The sequence below is a fragment of the Anguilla anguilla genome, chromosome 9, assembly GCF_013347855.1.
Source record: "Anguilla anguilla isolate fAngAng1 chromosome 9, fAngAng1.pri, whole genome shotgun sequence".
Taxonomy (NCBI): Eukaryota; Metazoa; Chordata; class Actinopteri; order Anguilliformes; family Anguillidae; genus Anguilla; species Anguilla anguilla.
Window position 1 is genome coordinate 32,378,421 of NC_049209.1, and position 21,097 is coordinate 32,399,517.

General features: G+C 40.9%; 1 protein-coding gene and 4 non-coding genes across 7 annotated transcripts; all 5 read right to left on the reverse strand.

The window, feature by feature from the left end:
• Positions 1–246: 246 nt before the first annotated feature.
• wdr55 (WD repeat domain 55) lies at positions 247–9,745 on the reverse strand. Of its 3 annotated transcripts, none has more exons than XM_035435375.1 (9): positions 8,849–9,745; positions 8,676–8,744; positions 8,356–8,510; positions 7,846–7,946; positions 7,551–7,638; positions 7,146–7,325; positions 6,911–7,010; positions 6,101–6,270; positions 247–2,049 (listed from the first exon to the last, which is right to left on the reverse strand). In XM_035435375.1, exons 1-9 carry the CDS (start codon positions 8,861–8,863, stop codon positions 1,707–1,709), a joined length of 1,221 nt encoding a protein of 406 aa, XP_035291266.1. In that variant the 5' UTR covers positions 8,864–9,745; the 3' UTR covers positions 247–1,706. The 3 variants fall into 3 exon arrangements, with proteins under 3 accessions (XP_035291266.1, XP_035291265.1, XP_035291264.1); XM_035435374.1 differs by having other exon boundaries at positions 8,676–8,747; XM_035435373.1 differs by lacking the exon at positions 8,849–9,745 and having other exon boundaries at positions 8,676–8,842.
• A 1,790-nt stretch (positions 9,746–11,535) lies between these two features.
• Positions 11,536–11,608, reverse strand: trnam-cau. The gene has a single exon. It is a non-coding gene; the product is annotated as a tRNA-Met (tRNA).
• A 984-nt stretch (positions 11,609–12,592) lies between these two features.
• trnam-cau lies at positions 12,593–12,665 on the reverse strand. The gene has a single exon. It is a non-coding gene; the product is annotated as a tRNA-Met (tRNA).
• A 1,069-nt stretch (positions 12,666–13,734) lies between these two features.
• trnam-cau lies at positions 13,735–13,807 on the reverse strand. Its single transcript has one exon. It is a non-coding gene; the product is annotated as a tRNA-Met (tRNA).
• Positions 13,808–20,258: 6,451 nt separating this feature from the next.
• trnav-cac lies at positions 20,259–20,331 on the reverse strand. Its single transcript has one exon. It is a non-coding gene; the product is annotated as a tRNA-Val (tRNA).
• Between the last annotated feature and the right edge of the window lie 766 nt (positions 20,332–21,097).

Genomic DNA, 21,097 nt, shown 5'->3' on the forward strand with positions numbered 1-21,097 from the left:
ACAATCACAACTGGTAGCTGAAAGCAACAACGTTCTAGAACACTGACTAAGAATTTTTTGGAAGTTAAAAAAAAAAAAAAAACATTCCAAAAAACTTGCCCTACAAAGGGTTAACAAGGCAGAGGCAACTGGCCCAATGGTGCTCATTTAAAAGTGTGCAACATGCAAAGGCTTGTATAAGACAAATCCTAGGGACTTAATTCACCCTTCAGAAAGCACACCACAAAATGCTCGCATACACTCATGAAACATTTACATTTCATTTTATTTTACGCAGAACTCGCACACATTTGAAACTTCGGCACAAACATACAAAACATTAGCAAGAAGAAAAAATAAACTGACATACTTAAATGAACGTTTCATGAGAACGTTTCAAACGTTTCATGTGTATGTGCAGGCTGTGTGAGAGCATTTCATGCATGTGTGCAAGGAAGGATACGATTTTCAGATACACAGAGCTGACTGCACTGTATCTTTGCAGGAGTTTACACCATTAGGAATGTAAACCACGGAACTGCTATTTTATGGCTAACTGGCTGGTATGGGCATCTTTCTTTGTTAGTACATGCAATTAAATGCTGTGTTTGTTGGCATCCAACACTTCAAATAGTGCACTTCAGCGCAGTCATATTGAAAAGAATAACCTAACCATGCTGCTGAATTAACATGGCACACCCTTCCCATGATCCTTCAGCTCAGAAAGCCCTCACTTTCTCACTGAAAGGCTAATTCTAACACTCCTGTCAGACTCTAGACAGGCACAGCCTGGATGTGGTCTTCTGGCTAGACAGCCGAGCCTCACACTGGAACACCAGAAGTGAAAAAAAATTATAAATGTCTTGAATATTTCAAGTAAGCCAAAGTTTTCCAACAGAACTTCCTTCCATGGCTTTTCTATTGTATATATTAACTCAGCAATCCATTTAAGAAATGTCATGGACTTTTATTGTCTCACATGAATTGATGGGTATATTATTAGAATTAATTTCTGCATCAGATATTTCAGTATTTCAGTGCCAAAAAACATACGCACACACACGCACGCACACGCGCGCACACACACACACACACACACAACTTTATCAGCAGGCTCGGTGTGAAGCTGCCAAGAGCCTCAGAAGTCCTGGTGCCCCATGTGGGGTGGCTCTGGACCCCTGAAGGGTGACTTCTGACCCCTTAATTAGCACCAGACCCTCTCCAGATCCCATCTTTCCTCACACCCTCTCATTGGGGCCTCTCTAGTTTCACATGGCTCTCGAGGGAACCCATTACATGTGAATGCATGAGGGCCTACGCAAGGAGTCAGGACTGTAAGTCACTACATTAGTCTTCACTTTAAAGCAAAACTCGTACAATCCTTTTGTATCAAAAAATATTGGGATGCCACTATGAATGTTCTAGTTTTTTTTGGAAGTGTATACTAGCCAGGCAAATTCTGAGTGTTCAGACGACCAAGTATGATCTGCTCCTGGCATCGTTTCAAGCACTGGTCAAACAGCGGGTCAAACTATGGTCAGAAGATTCGTCCCTGTTGGGGGTGGCCGGGGGGTCTGGAGGTCAATTTGTGACAAAGTTCCGGGCCATTTCACATGCGTCAGGAACGTCTCCCAAGCCGCCGACCAATCTGCATGACTTGCGTCATCGGCGGAACCCAACACCGCACGCGGAATCCCATCTCCCCCTCCCGCCAAACTTCCACGCGATCAATCGCTCCCGCTGTCGCTGTCGTCGCCGCTGTCGTCTCCCTCTTCCTCCTCCTCATCCTTCTTTTCTTCCGTCTCCTCCATCAGCCCGGAGAAGAAGTCGTCCCCGGTGCCGAAGGCCTTCTTGCTGAGGGACTTGAGCTTCTTGCCCTTCTTCTTGCGCCGCCGGTAGTCGCTCACCCCCATGTCGGGCAGGCCCGAGATGTCCCAGAACTTGACCAGCTGGTCGTGGGCGCAGCTGGCCAGGAAGCGGGTGTCACGGGACCGGGCGATCTGCTCCACGGGCTCGCCCACGTGCTGCCCCACGCTGCCCAACACGCGGTTCGGGAGAAGGTTGATGGCCCTGTGAGAGGGGAGAACCAGAGGAGGAGCTTAATGCCTTTAAAGTGTGAGATCACAAATATGTGATTAGAATGTTCTTAACTGAACATTCTAATGCTGATGTAACAATCACTACTGGTAACTGAACACAACGGAGTTCTAGAACACTGACTTATAATTTCGAAAGAACATTCTAAAAAACTGGCTCTTCAAAGGGTTAACTGAGGAACACTTTACATTTTGCCTCAATCTGGGACGCCCGATTGCAACCGTAACATAAAATTTCTGCTGCAACCTTTTGTCGATGCCACACACAAACATGCGGCCGCCTCAAATCATGCCATCGCTTCTGTCCATTCACTCCACAGTTCAGCAGTTAAGCTCATACAGACAGCTACACTTTGTGTGCAGCCTGTGTGGGCAAACTGCGGTTGCTGACGGGTGATTAAATACAGATGTCTCTCCAACTCTAATCACTCTGTCCCTCGGGGACGCTATGGCCAATCATAAGCCACCCTCTGGGCAGTGGCACAATTGGCAATGGCACATTTCAGATGTAATACCTAATTATAAGGCCCTTCCACAGTCTATAAATAGTGCACTAAGAGGATCAGCCACCCTGCAGTGACAACTGAGGAAAATATTAATGCATCCATGTCTGCAGGGGAAAACATACATCTTTCACGATTGGTCAACAGGCATATGTGCCATGCCTTGATTACCTTACACTATTAACTTTGAATAGCAAATGAGCAGAGGACCAAAAAAGCACCAACACCCCCACCTAGTGGCTAAACTGGGAATCGTTTCTTGTGGGCTTCCCTGAATCGTGTTTTTTTATTCAAATTAAAGACTACCTTAAACAGTTTCAGCAAAGGTTCAGTGTAATAGCAATTTCAGAGACTTGGCTGAGTGATAATAAAGAACTGCAGGATGGATTAGAGGGCTATGAAATATTTTGGCAAAACAAAATCTTTCATCCCCTCCTCCTGTTTGTGATGTCTGCTCTTAAATGTAAGGTTATTGGTAATATGACAACTGTTATTGACAATTTGATGGAATGTGTAACTGTTGAAATTAAGGTTGAAGGATCCAAAAACATATTAATTAGTTGCATTCATAGAACACCGGGGTCATGCACTGATCAATTTAATAAGAAGATTTTTGCATTATACGAAAAACATAATAAGGTGATTTTTGTTTGTGGTGATTTCAACATTGATTTGCTGAAATCCAATGATCATACAACTACAGAATTTGTTAATACTATGTTTAGTTTGAGTTTCTATCCGTTAATTGAAAAACCTAGCAGAATAACAAAGGATAGTGCTACTTTGATTGACAATTTAACAATTTGCTTAGAATAAAATCACCAGAGACAATTATGGCTTTTAAGGTAGAACTTTTGAATCATGATTGGCAGGAAGTTTATGTAGAGGATACTAATGAATCATATGATGCATTTTTAAATACATTTTTGACACTTTATGACCGACATTGTCTGTTGAAAGCATATAGACAAAATCCTAGAAAATGGGGAAAACCATGGATTACAAAGTGGTTGGGGAAAAGCTTGTAAAAAGAAAAATAGGCTCTATAGGGAATTTATCAAACATCGACCAAGGAAAAGGAGGACACGTATAATAAATACAAAAACAGATTGACATTTATTATGAGATTGCAACAAAAAGATTATTATAATCAGTTGTTGCAAAATCATAAAAATAATATTAAGGCGACCTGGAGTGTGTTTAATGACATGATCAAAAATAGTAGTAAAAAGGATTTTCCAACATATTTAGTAAAAAGTGATAATTCAATTATTGAAAATATAGAGGAAATCATTAATGAGTTTAAAGATCATTTTGTTAATGTAGGCCCAAATTTGGCAAAGGAAATTAACCTTCCTACAGATGAAGACAATAATTGCGATTTTGCGCAATTCAATGTTCCTTGGTGGAGTTTGTGATAGCTATGTGTTAGAAGTGGTCAGAAAGTTTAAGAATAAAAAATCCACTGATGGTAATTCTATTGATATGTCACTGCTAAAAGAAGTAATTGACTGTGTGACCATCAACATGGGTTTAGGAGTAATCGATCGACATCTTTAGCAGTGATGGATCTTATAGAAAATATTGCAACAGCAGTAGAAAAGAAACAAAACACTGTAGGTGTATTTATTGACTTACGTAAAGCGTTTCACACAATCGATCATTCCTTACTTCTGCAGACATTGGAACGCTATGGTATAAGAGGTGTCACGCAGCATTGGTTAAGAAGTTATTTAAATAATAGGTTTCAATATGTAAAAATTAATAAAACTGAATCACATTATAGAAGAGTAACCTGTGGTGTTCCACAAGGTTTGGTATTGGGACCCAAGTTATTTATACTTTATTTAAATGACATCTGTACAGTATCTAATATGTTGAAATTTGTTACTTTTGCTGATGATACAAACTTATTTTGTTCAGGGGAGGATATGAAAGAGTTACTGAAAACAGTAGAAAGGGAATTGATAATATTTAAAAAATGGTTTGATACTAATAATCATCACTAAATGAAAATAAAACAAAATTTATGGTGTTTGGTGGTTTTAGGGATAATTGTGAAATAAAAATGGATTTAAATGGAGTTGAAATTGAAAGAGTATATGAAACAAAATTCTTGGGAGTGCTTATAGATCATAAACTCTGTTGGAAGCCACATACAGAACATATCAAACTGAAATTATCTAAATCTATTGCTATTCTTTACAAAACCAGGGATCTGTTGAATAAGAAATATCTGCATATATTGTATTGCTCACTAATAATGCCATATATGTCATACTGTGTTTAGGTCTGGGGAAATGCTTATAAAACAAATATAGACCCTATAATTAAACTCCAAAAAAGAGCTATTAGAATAATAAATAGAGCTGGTTACTGTTTACCATTATTCATAGGGTCTTACACCTTAACATTTTTAGATATTGTGTATTTAAAAACATTGTAAATACTTTTTCAAAGTCAGGAGTAAAATTTGCCTTCCAGTATATATTCTACGATTTTTTAAATCAAGAGAAGCAAATTATAATTTAAGAGGGTTGTGTTATCTTTGAAACATGTAAAGTGAGAACCAATGTAAAATATAGATGTGTCTCAGTTTTGGGAGTCAAACTATGGAATGGTCTTAGAGATGAGTTGAAATTGTGTAGATCTCTGTTGAGTTTCAAAAAAGCCTTAAGATGTAAAATAATTAAGGATTACAATTTAGAGTAAAAAAATTTTTTGTACGAATAAAATGTAAAACAATTAAGGATTACAACTTTTGAGTATTTTTTTTGTACTACTGACATTCTGGGTTATATTACGGATTGTATAGGATCGGCAATAATAAGCCTTGGGCTTCAGCCTATTCCTTTTTCGGTCATTGATTGTGTGAATTTTATTGTGTGAAATGGATTAGTGTAAACATGTATGACGATGTATTGTCTGTTACATAAACACACAACTTGTCAAATTTTGTTCCTTATAATGTGTGACCGAAATAAACTATATTCATTCATTCATTCAAATTTGAACAAACTTTCATATTTTGTTTTCTCCCACGTGAACGTGAGAGACTCTCTCACTGCTGAAAGTTCTCCATCATGGTGAGTGAAAACGGGAGAGCACAGATAAACAAATACTCTAAGTTGTTATTATTATTATTACTCCCAAAGCACATGCTACAAGTGCTGCTTTTCAGTCCAACCATTGTTAAATGAATAATTTACCGAAGCAGCTTGTGGAGATTTAAGGTGCTAAACTGACCAAAGAAGTCACTCGTCTGATGAGATGGGGGACAATCTTACCAAATTGAATCCTCTCTCCCAAGGCAACATTATGTCCCACTTTTCACCACCAAGCAATGCGACCAAAACTTGACACAAGACCAAGAGCATTCTGGCACAAAATGGCTGCCGTGTCTCAACCAAGTGGGTGCTATGCATTGCTGGTGGTAGCGGTGAGTTTTCCCCTTCGCTGTGAAGTAGATCATGAAAGGCGCCAGATAAATGATATCCGTCATTGACCAGCGTGACATCTGACCTTATGACACCATCCATGGAGGCCGCGCAGAGGATGCTGTCGGTGATGGGAATGACGCAGTCCACAGACTCCGCCCTGACGGCGAAGCGGTCGCTGGTGGCGCCGAACCCGTTCCAGTTGAAGATGTAGATAGTGCCTTCGCTGGAGCCGCACACCACCTTGCGCCCGTGCTGCGGGACACAGGGGGGGAAGGAGGGGCGCAATGGTCAGGCATCTAGACTGTTCCTACATCAGGCCCGAGTTTTAAGGTTCTCGTAACCATGACACTTGGATAATAAAGGTCTGCGAAGGCAACGTTTGTTTACAAAAACAAAACCCGTAGACAAAATGAATAAATAACGGCAAAATGTAGGCACGTGACACCAATTTTTTTTTTAATTACGTGAGAAGATTCTCTGAAAATCTTTTCAGTGTTTAGGTCTGAGGAGTTTTCTACTTATTACCAAATACCCATTTATAAAGCTGCATCTCTCACAGAAACCGTTTAGATTACATAACTTGCTCAGAAGTTAAATACCAGTTTATAACTATGCAGTGTGTGCAAGCAGCCATCTTTTTTAATTATTTGCAATTAGGAGTCCACATTGCTGACCCTGAGAGACAGACTCTCTACAGCCTGTAAGACTCGTCTCCCAGGTTCTAAGACATTTGTTAATTCCCCCGTTTTGGTCGTTACTGCGGCAATAATGAACAGAATGCATCGTAATGTTTCTATATATGCTTGGTTTTGTAAGTCACAGGGTAAGAGCATTTACTAAATGCATGCTGAGTAAAGTTACTGCAGTGCTACACGGATAAAAACCCACTAACTTTCATGATGGCCACAGAAGTGAGATCTCCACTCTGGAACTCTGACAGCAGGTCAAACCGTCGCCTCTTGATGTTGAACACGCCCATCGTCCCGTCGCCGCTGTGAGAACAAAAGGCATTATAGCAACCAATCGCGGATCGGCTGCGAGTCCAGCAAAGGCCTCACGTTTTTCCGACTCTCCGCTAAAGATATTTCTCCTTCCTCTCACCCTCCCCCTCCCCTCCACACCCCTACCTGGAAGTGAGCAGGATCTTTTTGGTCTGGTCAATGGCCAAGCCGCTGATGTAGTCTTCGTGATGTTTCAGGTCCATGAACGCCGTCCCCTTACGCATGTCCCAAACTTTCAGAGTACCGCCGTCGTCCCCGGTGGCCAGCAGGTTCTCATCGATCAGCAGCAGGGCATTGATGGGGACACTGGACAGGATGGAGGAGGAGATGAAAGATTTGATTGATGAAAGAGAGCAAAGGCACAAGTATTTGCATTTTGCTTTTTTATTTTTTAAACTTAGTTTCCCCCCATTCTTTCCAATAAGTTTTTTCATACTTTCTCAGTGCACGTGGAAAGATGTGTTAGCTGCATTTCAGAGCAATGTTTCAACAGCATTTTTAAAAATTATTATTATTATTATTTTTTTTTACCTGTGTGCCTTGGCAATGCGGGTGACCAGTTTCCCTGCTTCCACATCCATGATGTGGATGGACTTGTCCTTGGACACACTGAACAGCTCTGGGCAAAAAAAGCAAGCAAGCTGAAATGAATTCACCTTACAGCATAGTATTAAAACTGAAAAAAAAAACACATTATGCAACCTGTTTAAATAGCACACTGACAGAAATGCATTAAAAATTCACATTGGCCATATAAGCCAGTTTCTTGGACTGGTAAGCTAGGTTTCTAATGAACACAACAGTGCCGCGAGTGTCTGACACTTACTCTGGCCGTCCTGAGAAAAGGAAAGTTCGCGGCAGGACTTGAGATGATGTCCGGAAGACCAAAGCTCCTTGGTCTCTCCTTCGGTACAGGAGTACGAGTAGCTATGGGAGAAAATAGGCTTTACACGAGACAGCTCGAGCTTGCCGTGTAGTGATATACATAACATGTAAAAGTCTATCCATATCCTTATGAATCATAGCAACATATTTATTTAAATGTCCAAAATCTAAATGGCGGTTTGGTCTCTAGATCAGATAATGCAAATAACAAAACTGATTTTAAACGCAACAAATGTCACATATTATAGTTCGACTGAAAAACAGATGTCTCAATTGTACACATGTATCGACAACACAAAATGACGCGATACAATCGGGTTTCTGAATGAGACAAAAAACACTAGCCTACATATAGCATATAGATGGGTCTTACATATTTCACGTGACAAACAAAAAATCTAATCTCTTCACACATGTGGTCTGTGACAAACAATCTTACACATAAGCTTACACGTAGATGTCTCCATCGATGTCACCAGCTGCAAGGATGTCTCGTGTCGGATGGAAAGCAAGGGTGTTAACGATGGCTTCGAATCTGATGTCTTCTGGAGTTTCCCGAACTCTCGGTTCTTTTGGTTCTTCTGGTTCTTCGGTTGCATCGTCCTCCTGTGTAAAATCGTATATGCTATGCATGTTTACACAACCTTTAATTGAACTCGTTTTCCATACATGATGAAATTCCCCACGTTCTTGACGAAACAGTTATTTGTTCTTAACGTTAGCAATATGTTCTTGCTTGTGGTAGCCTAGCAAGCAACTTAGTCACATTACCTCATTTGTTTCGCTTGAGACTTTTTCAGTAGAACATGTTTCATTTGAAAACGCGGAAAACCCAACTTCCTGCTGACAAACCACAGTAAAATAACAACACTTCAACATAAATATTACCTTCGAAATCAAACTACTTTAATCAATTCTCTACACAGAAATACTCATGCTCTCACCATGGACGCCGCCATCTTCGTATCTCTGACGTCACTGCAGGACCTGAAATCTCACTTGATGTTTAGCAACTTTCGGAAATAAAAACGATTCGATATTGTGTAAGACCATCGTTCAAAACAATGTTACCTGTATTATAGTAACTAAATATAAAAACAGATCATTGGACCAAATACTGTCATGAAAAACCGAAAATAATTATTAGAAAATAATATATCTTCCAGGACCATATTAATGGCTAGCATGTCAGTTCAGTGCTGAATACCACGCCCATCGGAGGGGAAAACAATGTGCTACCAAGGGCTGAAACACTAAGAAAATGCCTGTTGCTAGCTAAAAACATTAGATTTAAGCATGTCAAAGGATTATTTTAGCACCCTATGTCTACCTGCGTTAGTCTAGCTCTAGCTTGCTACTTCAGTGTAGTGACAACGTTATAACGGTCTCTGGAATTTGCCTGGCTCGGGGGGCTTCTGGTGAAACTGATGCAGAAATTAACCGTAGTTTAAACATGGTAGCTAGAACTTAGCTAACGTTAGCTACTTATTACCTGCAGTTTTATTGACGTTAGCTACGTAGCTATCATTTTAGCTTCCCCTTCTACAAGCTTGTTGAAACAACGTCGCTAGCCAACTCCAACTTATTTCAAATGACAGAAACGTACTGTAGCCTGTAGCTAGTTGACACGCCACTAGACTCCAATGATAGGATAGGTTTTTCGGTTCGGCAGCTTATAAAAACTTAGTTCTGGGTTCTTTACCCAGTTGGTAGTGCATCCCACCACACACCACCTTTTAGGCATTTTTCTGTTGTCTGCTAGCAGACGAAAGTGACAAGGAGGCACCTTCACGCAATACAAAGTCAATGGAGAGCGATGAATTGTTTTCCCCTCCGGTGTGGGCGGGACTTAATTTCGCTCTGTCTCTGTTGCTTCGAACATATGGTCTGTCTGAGTACGTATTAAAAATTGGACTGCCTTGTTTTGTAACCTCCAAAAATATTCAGAGATCATCCAATGTGAGTTCATATAAATTTACTTTTAAACTAAATTTGGACATGATAAAGAGCACGGTAAGGACCTGGCGCCTTCAATCTGCAAGGTTTAATTCTCCGTCATGTATGTCACATATCATACACAACACATTTTCAACGTACAAAAATGCCAAGTTACTCAGACATACAAAGCACTGTCTATAACTCATTAATTCGAACTGGCAAAATCTAGGCCTGCCATTAAAAGTATTGATATCACAATGACTACAAACAATATAGGCTATCTTGCATGACCGAAATTAAAGAAGCTGTATTCCAGAGCAATGCTATCCAATGTATTCTAAATAGTTTCAAGTCACAAAGTTTGCTTCCATTTTAATAAGTCCATTTTGCGTGTGTATGTGACATTTTGATTGGCTGGTGTAGGTGAAATGACCAATGGGGAGACATATTCTTGGTGGGCTATGAGCATTTCTGGCAGGTAAAAGAAGAAGAAAAAGGAGAAAATGCAAAATCCCCTTAGTTTGGGGCTTTATTGTGTGGACATGTGAAGTTGATTATGAATTCTGTCTGTTGAAATGGGGTCAGAATATACAGAAGTGAATGTTTTTAAAGGGGGATTGCACTTTATAACACTTCTGCTTCTCATGACTGATATTGTCCTTCTAATGAATGTGTTAATATTTTACGCTGTTTTGTTGTTTTCTTTTACAAATGCAGGAAGTAGACTCAGGCAGTTTAGTGTCAAACTCGAGGATGCATATCATTGCGCAACTTCTGATATGGGCGTGCCTGCAGACAATAACATTAGGTTGGTCGTAGAAATAGTGTTGTATTACTACCAGCTAGCGAAACCGAAAATGTCTGAGGACGAAATAAATGGATGGTGACAACCTTATAACAACAGCCAGCAAGCTGTCTAACTGTTACCGTAGACAGCATTGGCCAGCCCGCTTAGTACCGACCTCAATCGGTTCGACCAACGATGGGAAAACGGTGGGTACAGCTCCAGGCTTCAGACGGTTGCCTTGGTAGTCGGTGGCTTCAAGTGGTCGCTGCATTAGTCCTCGTTTGCGAACTTCTTCGGCTGTTATGTTGGGGTGTCTGATTACATCCAGCCATATCCGGCACAAAGTTGCATCGCGTGGAAAACTATGAAAATGTGCTTTCAAGGCAAGTTTAACGGGAGCATTATAACAACTGGGTACAGTGCACCTCATTATTACACCGATATCGCATCAAACAAAAGAACATTAGTTTGTTTGATTTCAACGCTAAGTTAACGGAAGGTTTTGCTTCGCTTCTTCTCGATTTTGCCGTGAAACAAAATTGTAGAAGAAAAAAACGGAAACCGTACTACTATGTGGACTTAAAAAATAGGTCTTTCTTTCTAACGTTAGACATTTAAAATGAAATAACTAATCAAAAAATTAAGGGCGACACATTCATTAGAAGGACAATATCAGTCCTGAGAAGCAGAAGTGTTATAAAGTGCAATTCCCTTTTAAGGGCTGAGAGTCTGTGGATGTTGTGGTTATTTATGTGAGGAACCCTGAAAAGTGCCAAACTCTCTATGCTGTATAGGTATGGGGCATGCCCCGCCAAGGTGTAACTTAGCTGGATGGCATATCTGCCATCCCAATCAGCCCTATCCCTCTACCTACACATTTCAGTAATAAAGAATGAAAACAGTACATGCCCCGTGTGAGGATCGAACTCACGACCTTCAGATTATGAGACTGACGCGCTACCTACTGCGCCAACGAGGCGTCCAGGTAGGTTGGGGGTGATTCTTGGTAGTGATTCGTGCCCTGATTGGCTATCTCCTCAATTCTTGGTAGCGCACATGGATTTGATTGGATCAAAAAATTACAGAGACTCAGGTCTGCCTTGGAAGCGCCGGAGGTATCAAGGGGTCCGCTTTCGGTTCTCAACCTCAGCACCGGAAGTAATGTCGCCCCCTGCTGATATCTATGATTTTAGCTCAAGAAGCAAGTTTCCCCAATGGGCTACCACACAAATATATGCATTTTTTATTTATTATTTATTTTAGCCTATGTCTGCGCTATTCTTGTTGTACATGTGATTTAGCCATGTGACCAAGGACACAACTGAGCATGTCTATTTAACTAAAAAAATGTACTTCCTAGTTTTGATGTGCTCCCCATACGTTTCTAGTGTTGCTCTCTCTACATATTATATACTCTTAGGAGTATCACTGCGAAACCTGTTGCACGCTGCAATAATGGTTGTCTTCCTCTTCCAGTGGGTTCTGGAACTGGTGTCATGTGTACGTGTCAACATCTTATTGGAAACAACGATAAGCACACATAACTATGTGGTTATTTCACGGTGGATCTGGTTTGGACAGTTTTACTGCTATTAGCCTGCTGGCTAAGGCATTGTGAGCTAAGTAGTTAGCTAAAGCAAAGAACTGTCAGCTAAGTACTTAGCTAAAGCAAGTGAATTGTAGATAGCCCCACCATAGCTACTGTCCTTTCTACAGTTAATTTGCTTTAGCTAAATACTTTGCTTACAGTGAACTGTAGAAAGGCCTGTAGCCATGGTAGGCATAGTTCAAGGATGAAGCTGGCAGTGCAGTGTACTGCCAATCTTACAAACAGAAGCGCAACCAAATCTTAAGAGTGCACTCATACCGTGAGTGAAAACCTGCAGGATGGTAGATCTCCATGGACTGGGTTAGGCAGCCTTATCCCTCTGCCTATATATCTCAATGCTAAAGAATCAAAATGTGCCCCGTGTGAGGATCGAACTCACGACCTTCAGATTATGAGACTGACGCGCTACCTACTGCGCCAACGAGGCATCCAGGTAGATTGTGGGTGATTCTTGGTAGCGATTCGTGCCCTGATTGGCTATCTCCTTCAATTCTTGGTGGCAGAAAGGGATTTGATTGGACCAAAAAATTACAGAGACTCAGGTCTGCCTTGGAAGCGCCGGAGGTATCAAGGGGCCGCTTTTGGTTCTCAACCTCAGCACCGGAAGTAATGTCGCCCCCTGCTGATATCTATGATTTTAGCTGAAGAAGCAAGTTTCCCCACTGGGCTCCATTCAAATGCTAATGTAAACTTTGAGCATTATATAAGGAATTAATATCACTTATTATTTTTCCAAGGTAAAATAGTTTTACCTACCACACAAATATATGAATTTTTTATTTATTATTTATTTTAGCCTATGTCTGCGCTATTCTTGTTGTGCATGTGATTTAGCCATGTGACCAAGGACACAACTGTGCATGTCTATTTAACTAAAAAAATGTACTTCCTGGTCCTGATGTGCTCCCCATACGTTTCTAGTGTTGCTCTCTCTACATATTATATACTCTTAGGAGTATCACTGCAAAACCTGTTGCACGCTGCAATAATGGTTTCCTTCCTCTTCCAGTGGGTTCTGGAACTGGTGTCATGTGTACCTGTCAACATCTTATTGGAAACAACGATAAGCACACATAACTATGTGGTTATTTCACGGTAGATCTGGTTTGGACAGTTTTACTGTTATTAGCCTGCTGGCTAAGGCATTGTGAGCTAAGTAGTTAGCTAAAGCAAAGAACTGTCAGCTAAGTACTTAGCTAAAGCAAGTGAATTGTAGATAGCCCCACCATAGCTACTGTCCTTTCTACAGTTAATTTGCTTTAGCTAAATACTTTGCTTACAGTGAACTGTAGAAAGGCCTGTAGCCATGGTAGGCATAGTTCAAGGATGAAGCTGGCAGTGCAGTGTTCTGCCAATCTTACAAACAGAAGCGCAAGCAAATCTTCAGAGTGCACTCATACCGTGAGTGAAAACCTGCAGGATGGTAGATCTCCATGGACTGGGTTGGGCAGCCTTATCCCTCTGCCTACATATCTCAATGCTAAAGAATCAAAATGTGCCCCGTGTGAGGATCGAACTCACGACCTTCAGATTATGAGACTGACGCGCTACCTACTGCGCCAACGAGGCATCTGGCAAGCTTGTGAGTGATTCTTGGCAGTGATTGGACCAAAAAATTTGGCTTGGAAGGCACCCGAACATTACATTACATTACAGGCATTTGGCAGACACTCTTATCCAGAGAGACGTACAACAAAGTGTATAACCATAACCAGGCACAAGTGTGTTGAAAACCCTAGAGAGAAGTACCGTTCCAAATGCAGGGAACTACCGCATAGTTCAACTTGGACCCTGAAGGAAAAGTGATTAATACCAACACAAACGAGAACAGCAACAACGCAGTCTCCGCAATAATACAAGCAGTAGATAAGACGAGTGCATTAACTAAGTCATCTACGAAACAGCTACCTAGTTACAAACCTAAGCTTACAGTCAATTTAGAGATTGCAGGGAGGTAGGGAGGGATGGGGAGAGGTGCAGCCTGAAGAGGTGAGTCTTCAGTTGTCGCTTGAAGTCGGAGCAAGGGATTGACTTATTATTGGTAAAGTCTTGGTAATGATACATGCCGATTGGCCACATCTTTCAATTCTTGAACAACAACTTGATTTGATTCTTGGTAGTGATGCATCCTTCTTCAATTCTTTGTAGATTCTTAGAAGCAGAAAGGGATTTGAATGGACCAAAAATGATTGAGACTCACAGCTGGCGATTAGGCAAACAAACAAGTGATTGGATTATTCTTGGTAAATTAGGGCAATAGCTACGACGTGGCACACCTAGATCCTAGTGCTGGGGAGGGGCTGTTTTTATTGTGCACAAAGGGAAGCATTACATACTTTATTTGTACAGTGACACAGGTTGAGGAGATTGTTCACTGTATTGGACAACTGGTTTCAGAATATAATGTCATCTTCTGCATTGAACTCTAGAACACGTGGTGACCTGTAAGAATAGCCCAAACTACACAAGCAAGCACCATTGAGCTGAAACACAATAGATCTGCAGTATTGCCATAGGTATGGGGCATGATGTGTATATTCACAGGCACTTCTACAGACTGTCTGATTCAACTGTCTGCAAGATCCATATCAATAAACTGATAAATGCCGTGCATACGAGAATGATGACAGTGGCAAAGCAAGTCAATTAAGGATACTGAAGGTACAGTCTTTAGGCAAACGCTATACCAAATCCCCCCCCCCCCCCCCCCAAACACACACACACACACACACACATCTTTAAGACAGTGACAGGGACAGGGAGTCAGAAGATGAGGCTGAAGGAGTGAACCATTCCCCTGACCTGGAGGCTCACACAGAAGACTAAGACCTGACCTACCTAGTCACTGGAAAGACCATGCCCTTGACTTGCTGAGTCACCTGGAAAACCATCTTCCTCTCCCTGTGAATCACAATATTTTCCACAGTGTAAAGAGTTGTCACTAAAAGAGATTGTGCTCACAGGGTAAGCAACACACAGGATGTGATGTAGCTAGATACTGCGCTATGATTCAAAATGATTATTTTCATAGTGTGAACCAGACGGGCCATCCCAGAAACAAAATTTCACAAAAAAGTTGAAGTCTTCCAATGATAGTGCTGGGTGTTTTATTATGCAAAGGGTACACAGTCAAGAGTTGAGGCTTTCCCAGGGGGGCTCGACCCCACCATCCTCTTCATTCGCAGTTTTCAGTGTCTCATGCAATGTGGTGGTCGGATTATTTATCAGTGTTTTCACAGTGATCAGATTTTGATTTAAATTTATTAGAATTATTTATATAACTGTGGTGCCCTGAATCTTGCTTTAGCATAGCACCACAGCTGATTATTAGCAGCAAAAACGTATTATGAATCAAAATTGTGAACATATGTGAACATAATACTATTAAATTAACTATTAAATTAAGAAATAGGACAATGCATTTATTCAGTAAATCACAGGAGGAAGCTGACTACAATAGTTACAAGATATTCAGAAACGAGGTACAGAGAAAGATCAAGATAGCTAAAAAGGAATACATCACTGACCAGATTAAGGAGAACAAAAATGGTCCTAAAAAGCTCTGGAAATCATTGAAGGAGTTAGGTTATGGAGGAAAGGACAATAACTCTAATAGACCCAGTAATATAGGTCTGGATATAGATGGGAATATTACGTTTGATAAAGATAAAGTGGCAAATAAATTCAACTCATTATTTTCTTCAGTGGCAAGTAAATTAGTGCTGAAACTCCCTCCAAGCTCAGGGTTAAACGGGGATGCTTATATTCAAACATATTACACTGACCTAGGATACAAGCAGATTCAGTCTACTTTGCTAATGTGACAGAAGGGAAAGTCATGAAAATGCTAGCCGAGCTCAACATCACTAAAGCTACAGGGCTGGATAATAGCCTGGCTAGGGTCTTGCGTGATGCCTCAGAACAAATTTCACCTTGTATAACCCATATCATTAACCTTTCACTACAGCAAGGTAGATTCCCCAAGGACATGAAACATGCCAAAGTCACTCCGCTATAAAAAAAAGGGGAGCAGATCTGACACAGGCAACTACAGACCTGTATCCATTGAAAACGTGGCTGAGGAGCAGCTTTATGAACATCTAAGCAAGCACAAGCTCTTATACAATTTCCAATCAGGTTTCAGAAAACATACTCTACGGATTCCTGTCTTACACCTAACTGACTTAATAAAAAAGGAAATTGATGAAAGAAAACTTTGTGGGATGGTGTTACTTGACCTACAGAAAGCCTTTAATACTGTGAATCATAAGCTGCTGATCACCAAATTGAAGGCTCTTGGGTTGAGCACACCAGCACTGGCATAGCTGAGGTCTTACTTGTCGCATAGGGACCAGATATTGGAGGTAAATTGCCATCGCTCAGAAGCCCGCCCCCTAAACTGCGGAGTCCCCCAAGGGAGTGTGTTAGGCCCCTTGTTGTTCCTGGTGTATATAAATGACATATAAGTAGCATGTAAATGTGACCTGTTCCTATACGCAAACAACTCAGCTCTGGTGTTTGCTGACAAAAACTTGGCTCAGCTCCAGGAAAGGCTTAGCGAACAGCTGACTAACATCAGTGTATGGCTCTCTGATAATAAACTCTCCTTACAACTTGGAAAAACAGAATCAATTCTGTTCAGCTCCAAACCCAGATTAAACAAAGCTAAGGATTTCAAAATACATTTTAAAGGGAATGACGTCTCCGTTAAAACATCCGTCAATTACTTGGGCTGTACACTTGACGGCAATGCAGGGGGTGCAGGTATGGCCCTGAACGTGGTAGGGAAAATGAACGCCAGAACTAAGTTCTTGGCCAGAAAGTCAGTGTTCCTGGGCAGGGAAAGTCAGAAACATGTGGCATCCAGCTTAATCCAATGCCACTTTGATTACGCTAGCACATCCTGGTACTGTAATCTGCCCAAGCTTTGGAAGATAAAACTTCAGGTCTCCCAAAATAAACTGATTAGAGTGGTCTTAGGTCTCGGCCCATGAGAACACATAGGGTGGAACCAGTTCTTGCAGCTAAACTGGTTCCCTGTGGAGTCCAGAGCGATAGTTAAAACTCTGTCAGGTTCACAAAATCGTAAATGGTGTAGCCCCAAATTACTTATTAAACTTCTTCCCGTAGGTCAGAGAGGCTCACAGGCACAACACCAGGTCTAGTGTAGCAAATCTGATGCTGGTAAGGATTAGTAGCCAGATGGGTAAAAGTTCTTTCAGATACTCGGACGCCCAGGATTGGAATAAGGTTCCTGATATCATTAAACAGACTACAAACCCAGTCACGTTTAAGGCAAAACTGAAACACTGGTTTTTAGATAACGTACCCCTGTAAAGACAGTTGTGTAGGCAGGGTTGTATGTAGCTCATTCAATTGACCTTTTTTTAGTATAATAGGAAGTGTGTACTTTAACCTTTTGTCAGAACAATGCCTGTTAATGCCCAATGTGAATGTTTACTGTATATTGATGTTTTTTGTGCTTTTATATGCCGCTAATGCCGTACTCCACCATCTTCGCGTGTACGCACACGTACGTGCACGCTCACACCTCCATGACATCTCGCTACAGCAAGGACCACAATGGAAATAAGTCCTGTGACTTTTTTGTGTTATCCTTGATGCTCTTTTAATTGTGCATGTACATTGGTGTTTGCAACCATGTAATTGTCCTTTTAAAGTGAATCGTCAAATAAATAAACTAAACTAGAAGATATACTGATGTCCTGCATCCCATGCTGATATAATCAACATTGGTATCGGCACTTGGAAATTCCTTCCAGTGCAAAACTTGTTTCTGCCCGATTTTGAACCAAGGACCTTTTGCGTGTTAGGCAAACATGATGATGACCACACTACAGAAACCTCATTTGAACTTCTTTTGCACAATAGAATCTACTTCAAACATTTACACCGATAAGAAATTCTGAGGAATCAATAAATTGGGTTAAAATTATCGATAACTATCGATTTTAATTGAAAATGTATTCAACATAGTTTTTTTTTTGTTTGTGCCAAAGGCATTAGTCACCATGACTAAACGTTAACTTACAAGAAAATAGTTGAGGCTTTCCCACAAGGACTCGACCCCACTATCCTCTTCATTCACAGCCGAATGTGCTGACTGATTGCACCACAGAAACCTGCCATGGCCTCTACCGAGACTCTTAATCTCAGAGTTCGAGCCACACATTGGGTGTTGCATTTTACTACACACCGTTCATGTCAAAAAACCAAACTTTTACTGCAAGTGATTAAAGGTAATGGCTAAATATCTAGCAGTGACATATAAAAGCTTTTCCAGAAGAACAGATGACAACACTTCTCTCATGTGCCTCAATGTAGGTCTCACAACAGTTCAAGCATGCCAAGAAACAGCTATATGTGCATGTGTATATGGGTTCTTCTTTTTTTCCCTTTGTCTGTCCTATTTTTTTGGTGAAGTGAGGATCTCGGAATCCCCGGAACGTCCGTGGTGGACGTATCCCAGTGGCATTATGTTGTAGACTTGATTGACTAATTGGTTGATTTCTCATTGACTGACTGCTTTTAAAGTGCCTTATATGATGCATCTATATTCACCTGTATATATACATCTTTTGAGGTGTTCCATACAACAAGGAGCAAACCTGATGAAGAGACAGCGAAACACATTGTTAGCATCCTGCTTGCATTTGAACAATACAAGTCTTTAATGTCATAGACCCTGTTTACACTTGGTTTTAAAATGCGTCTTGGGCAAACGGACCACAAGTAGACAGCGCTAAATACAAGTGTAAACGACCACCAAGACGCATTGTGATCCGATCACTCAGACCACTTGCGGAGGTGGTCTGGGACGCATTTGACCACATATCTTTTGTAGTGTAAACGCTAATGCGTCCTGGTGTGTCCCCGACAAGGACGTAACAGGAAAACACGTCATCAATGCAGGACGTGGTGGTTGTTTTGGTGACAGCACGCCAACGCTTGAAAAAATGGAGGAAAAAAGAGGAGCACTGATGTACGTGGTTGGAGTACAAGTGAAACCAGATGCCTAATCTCCATTTGGGCAGAAGATTCAGTCCAAAGGAAACTAGACGACTCCTATCGTAACCGGGCCGTTTATGAGGGTATTGCTAGGAAGATGGAAGAAAATGGCTACAATGATAGCTGGCGGAAGTGACGTAGGCAGTAATGAAATCTGAACACAAGTGGTCAGCTGGACACCTTAGAGATGCATGATAGACACGTGTGAACGCCGATGTGTCTCGGCTGTCCACTTGTGTTCAGATCACCAAAACGCATTTTAAAACCAAGTGTAAACAGGGTCATAAAGTCTCATTTTTCATTTTTGTGTGTACAGTTCAAAAAATACCAGCAATGGCTGGCCTTCACTTTGTGTGATATATAGGTATACATGTTTCTGTAATTCTGTATGGCATTTTATATATGAGAAGCATGTTCCTGTTAATTAGTGCTATCTGTTTTAGGCATAACTTTTCCATGTATGAGGCCTATACATATATTTTAGGATTTTATATCTGACATACTATCATGTCACTGTGAGCTAAAAAGACCAGGGGACTGTAGTGGTGCTAGACTGCAAGGCTACCGTGAAGTTAACATGTTAACAGTTTAAAAAAGCCTTACAAATGAAAGCGCAACCATCTCAGTTACAAAAATATAGCTATGTATATTACAGTCATAAATGAGAAGCTGCTGCAAGTATACCTGTCTAAATATGATATAATCTGATATAAATCTTTGTATTATCGTTGCTACATTGGGTAGCCTACACAGGCAGAGTGAAGACGTGTGCGAGAGTACTGAGTGTTGTCACAGTGATCAGATGTAGGCCTAGATTTAAATTTATAAGATTTATTTATATAACCATGGTGCCCTAAATCTTGCTGTGGCATAGCACCACAACTGAATATTACCAGCAGAAACCTATTATGAATCAAAATTGCGAACAGCAAAACTGACATGTCATGAGAGACCTAACGTCCTGCAAACCCCCGCTGATAAGTGCAAAACTTGTTTCTGCCCGGTTTCGAACCGAGGACCTTTTGCGTGTGAGGCAAACGTGATAACCACTACACTACAGAAACCATATGTGCCATGTGTTTGTGCAGGAGAAACTGCTTCCATCCTTTACACCGATAAGAAATTTTGAGGAATCGATAAATTGGGTCAAAATTATCGATAAATATCGATTTTTTATTTTTAATTGAAAATGTATTCAATGTAGTTTTTTTGCTCGTGCTAAAGGCATTAGTCACCAGGACTAAACATGTGAAACTAAAACAAATCTCCTTAAAACAATATCTTGTTGAGTTAAAGTTGAGTTGAGCTCAATTATTAAATGCAGTGAAAACGATCAGTGGGTAAATTGAACAAATATGGGTACGACTCATTGCTGAGTCAAGGAGAAACCAAACAGCTTTGCTTTTGCTGGAAAAATCTCATGGCTACCAAAGAAACAAATTAATTCTCAACCTCGGTCCTGGGGGCCCAGTGTGTATGCTGGTTTTCGTTCCAACCACAATTGCAATCCAGGAATTGTAACAAGCTAGTATTTTTCCTTAATTAGGTGCTTCTCGTGTCAGAGGGATTATTTGCCCACTTAAGCCACCTTGTGTCAGCAATAGCTATGCATGCCATAAAGAATAAAAGTCCCATATTGATATTGTGCTATATTGTAGATGATTACGTAAAAAAGTCTCCCCCAGATCCCCTCCCTGCTGAAAGGCGCCCTGACCAACCAGTAGGAGTCGCTAATGCAATGATCAGGACTCATTCCCTCACCAGGTTCCCACCCACGAAAACTGCCTAGTCAACTAGCTACATTTTCAAAGTAGCTTAACCAACCCTATA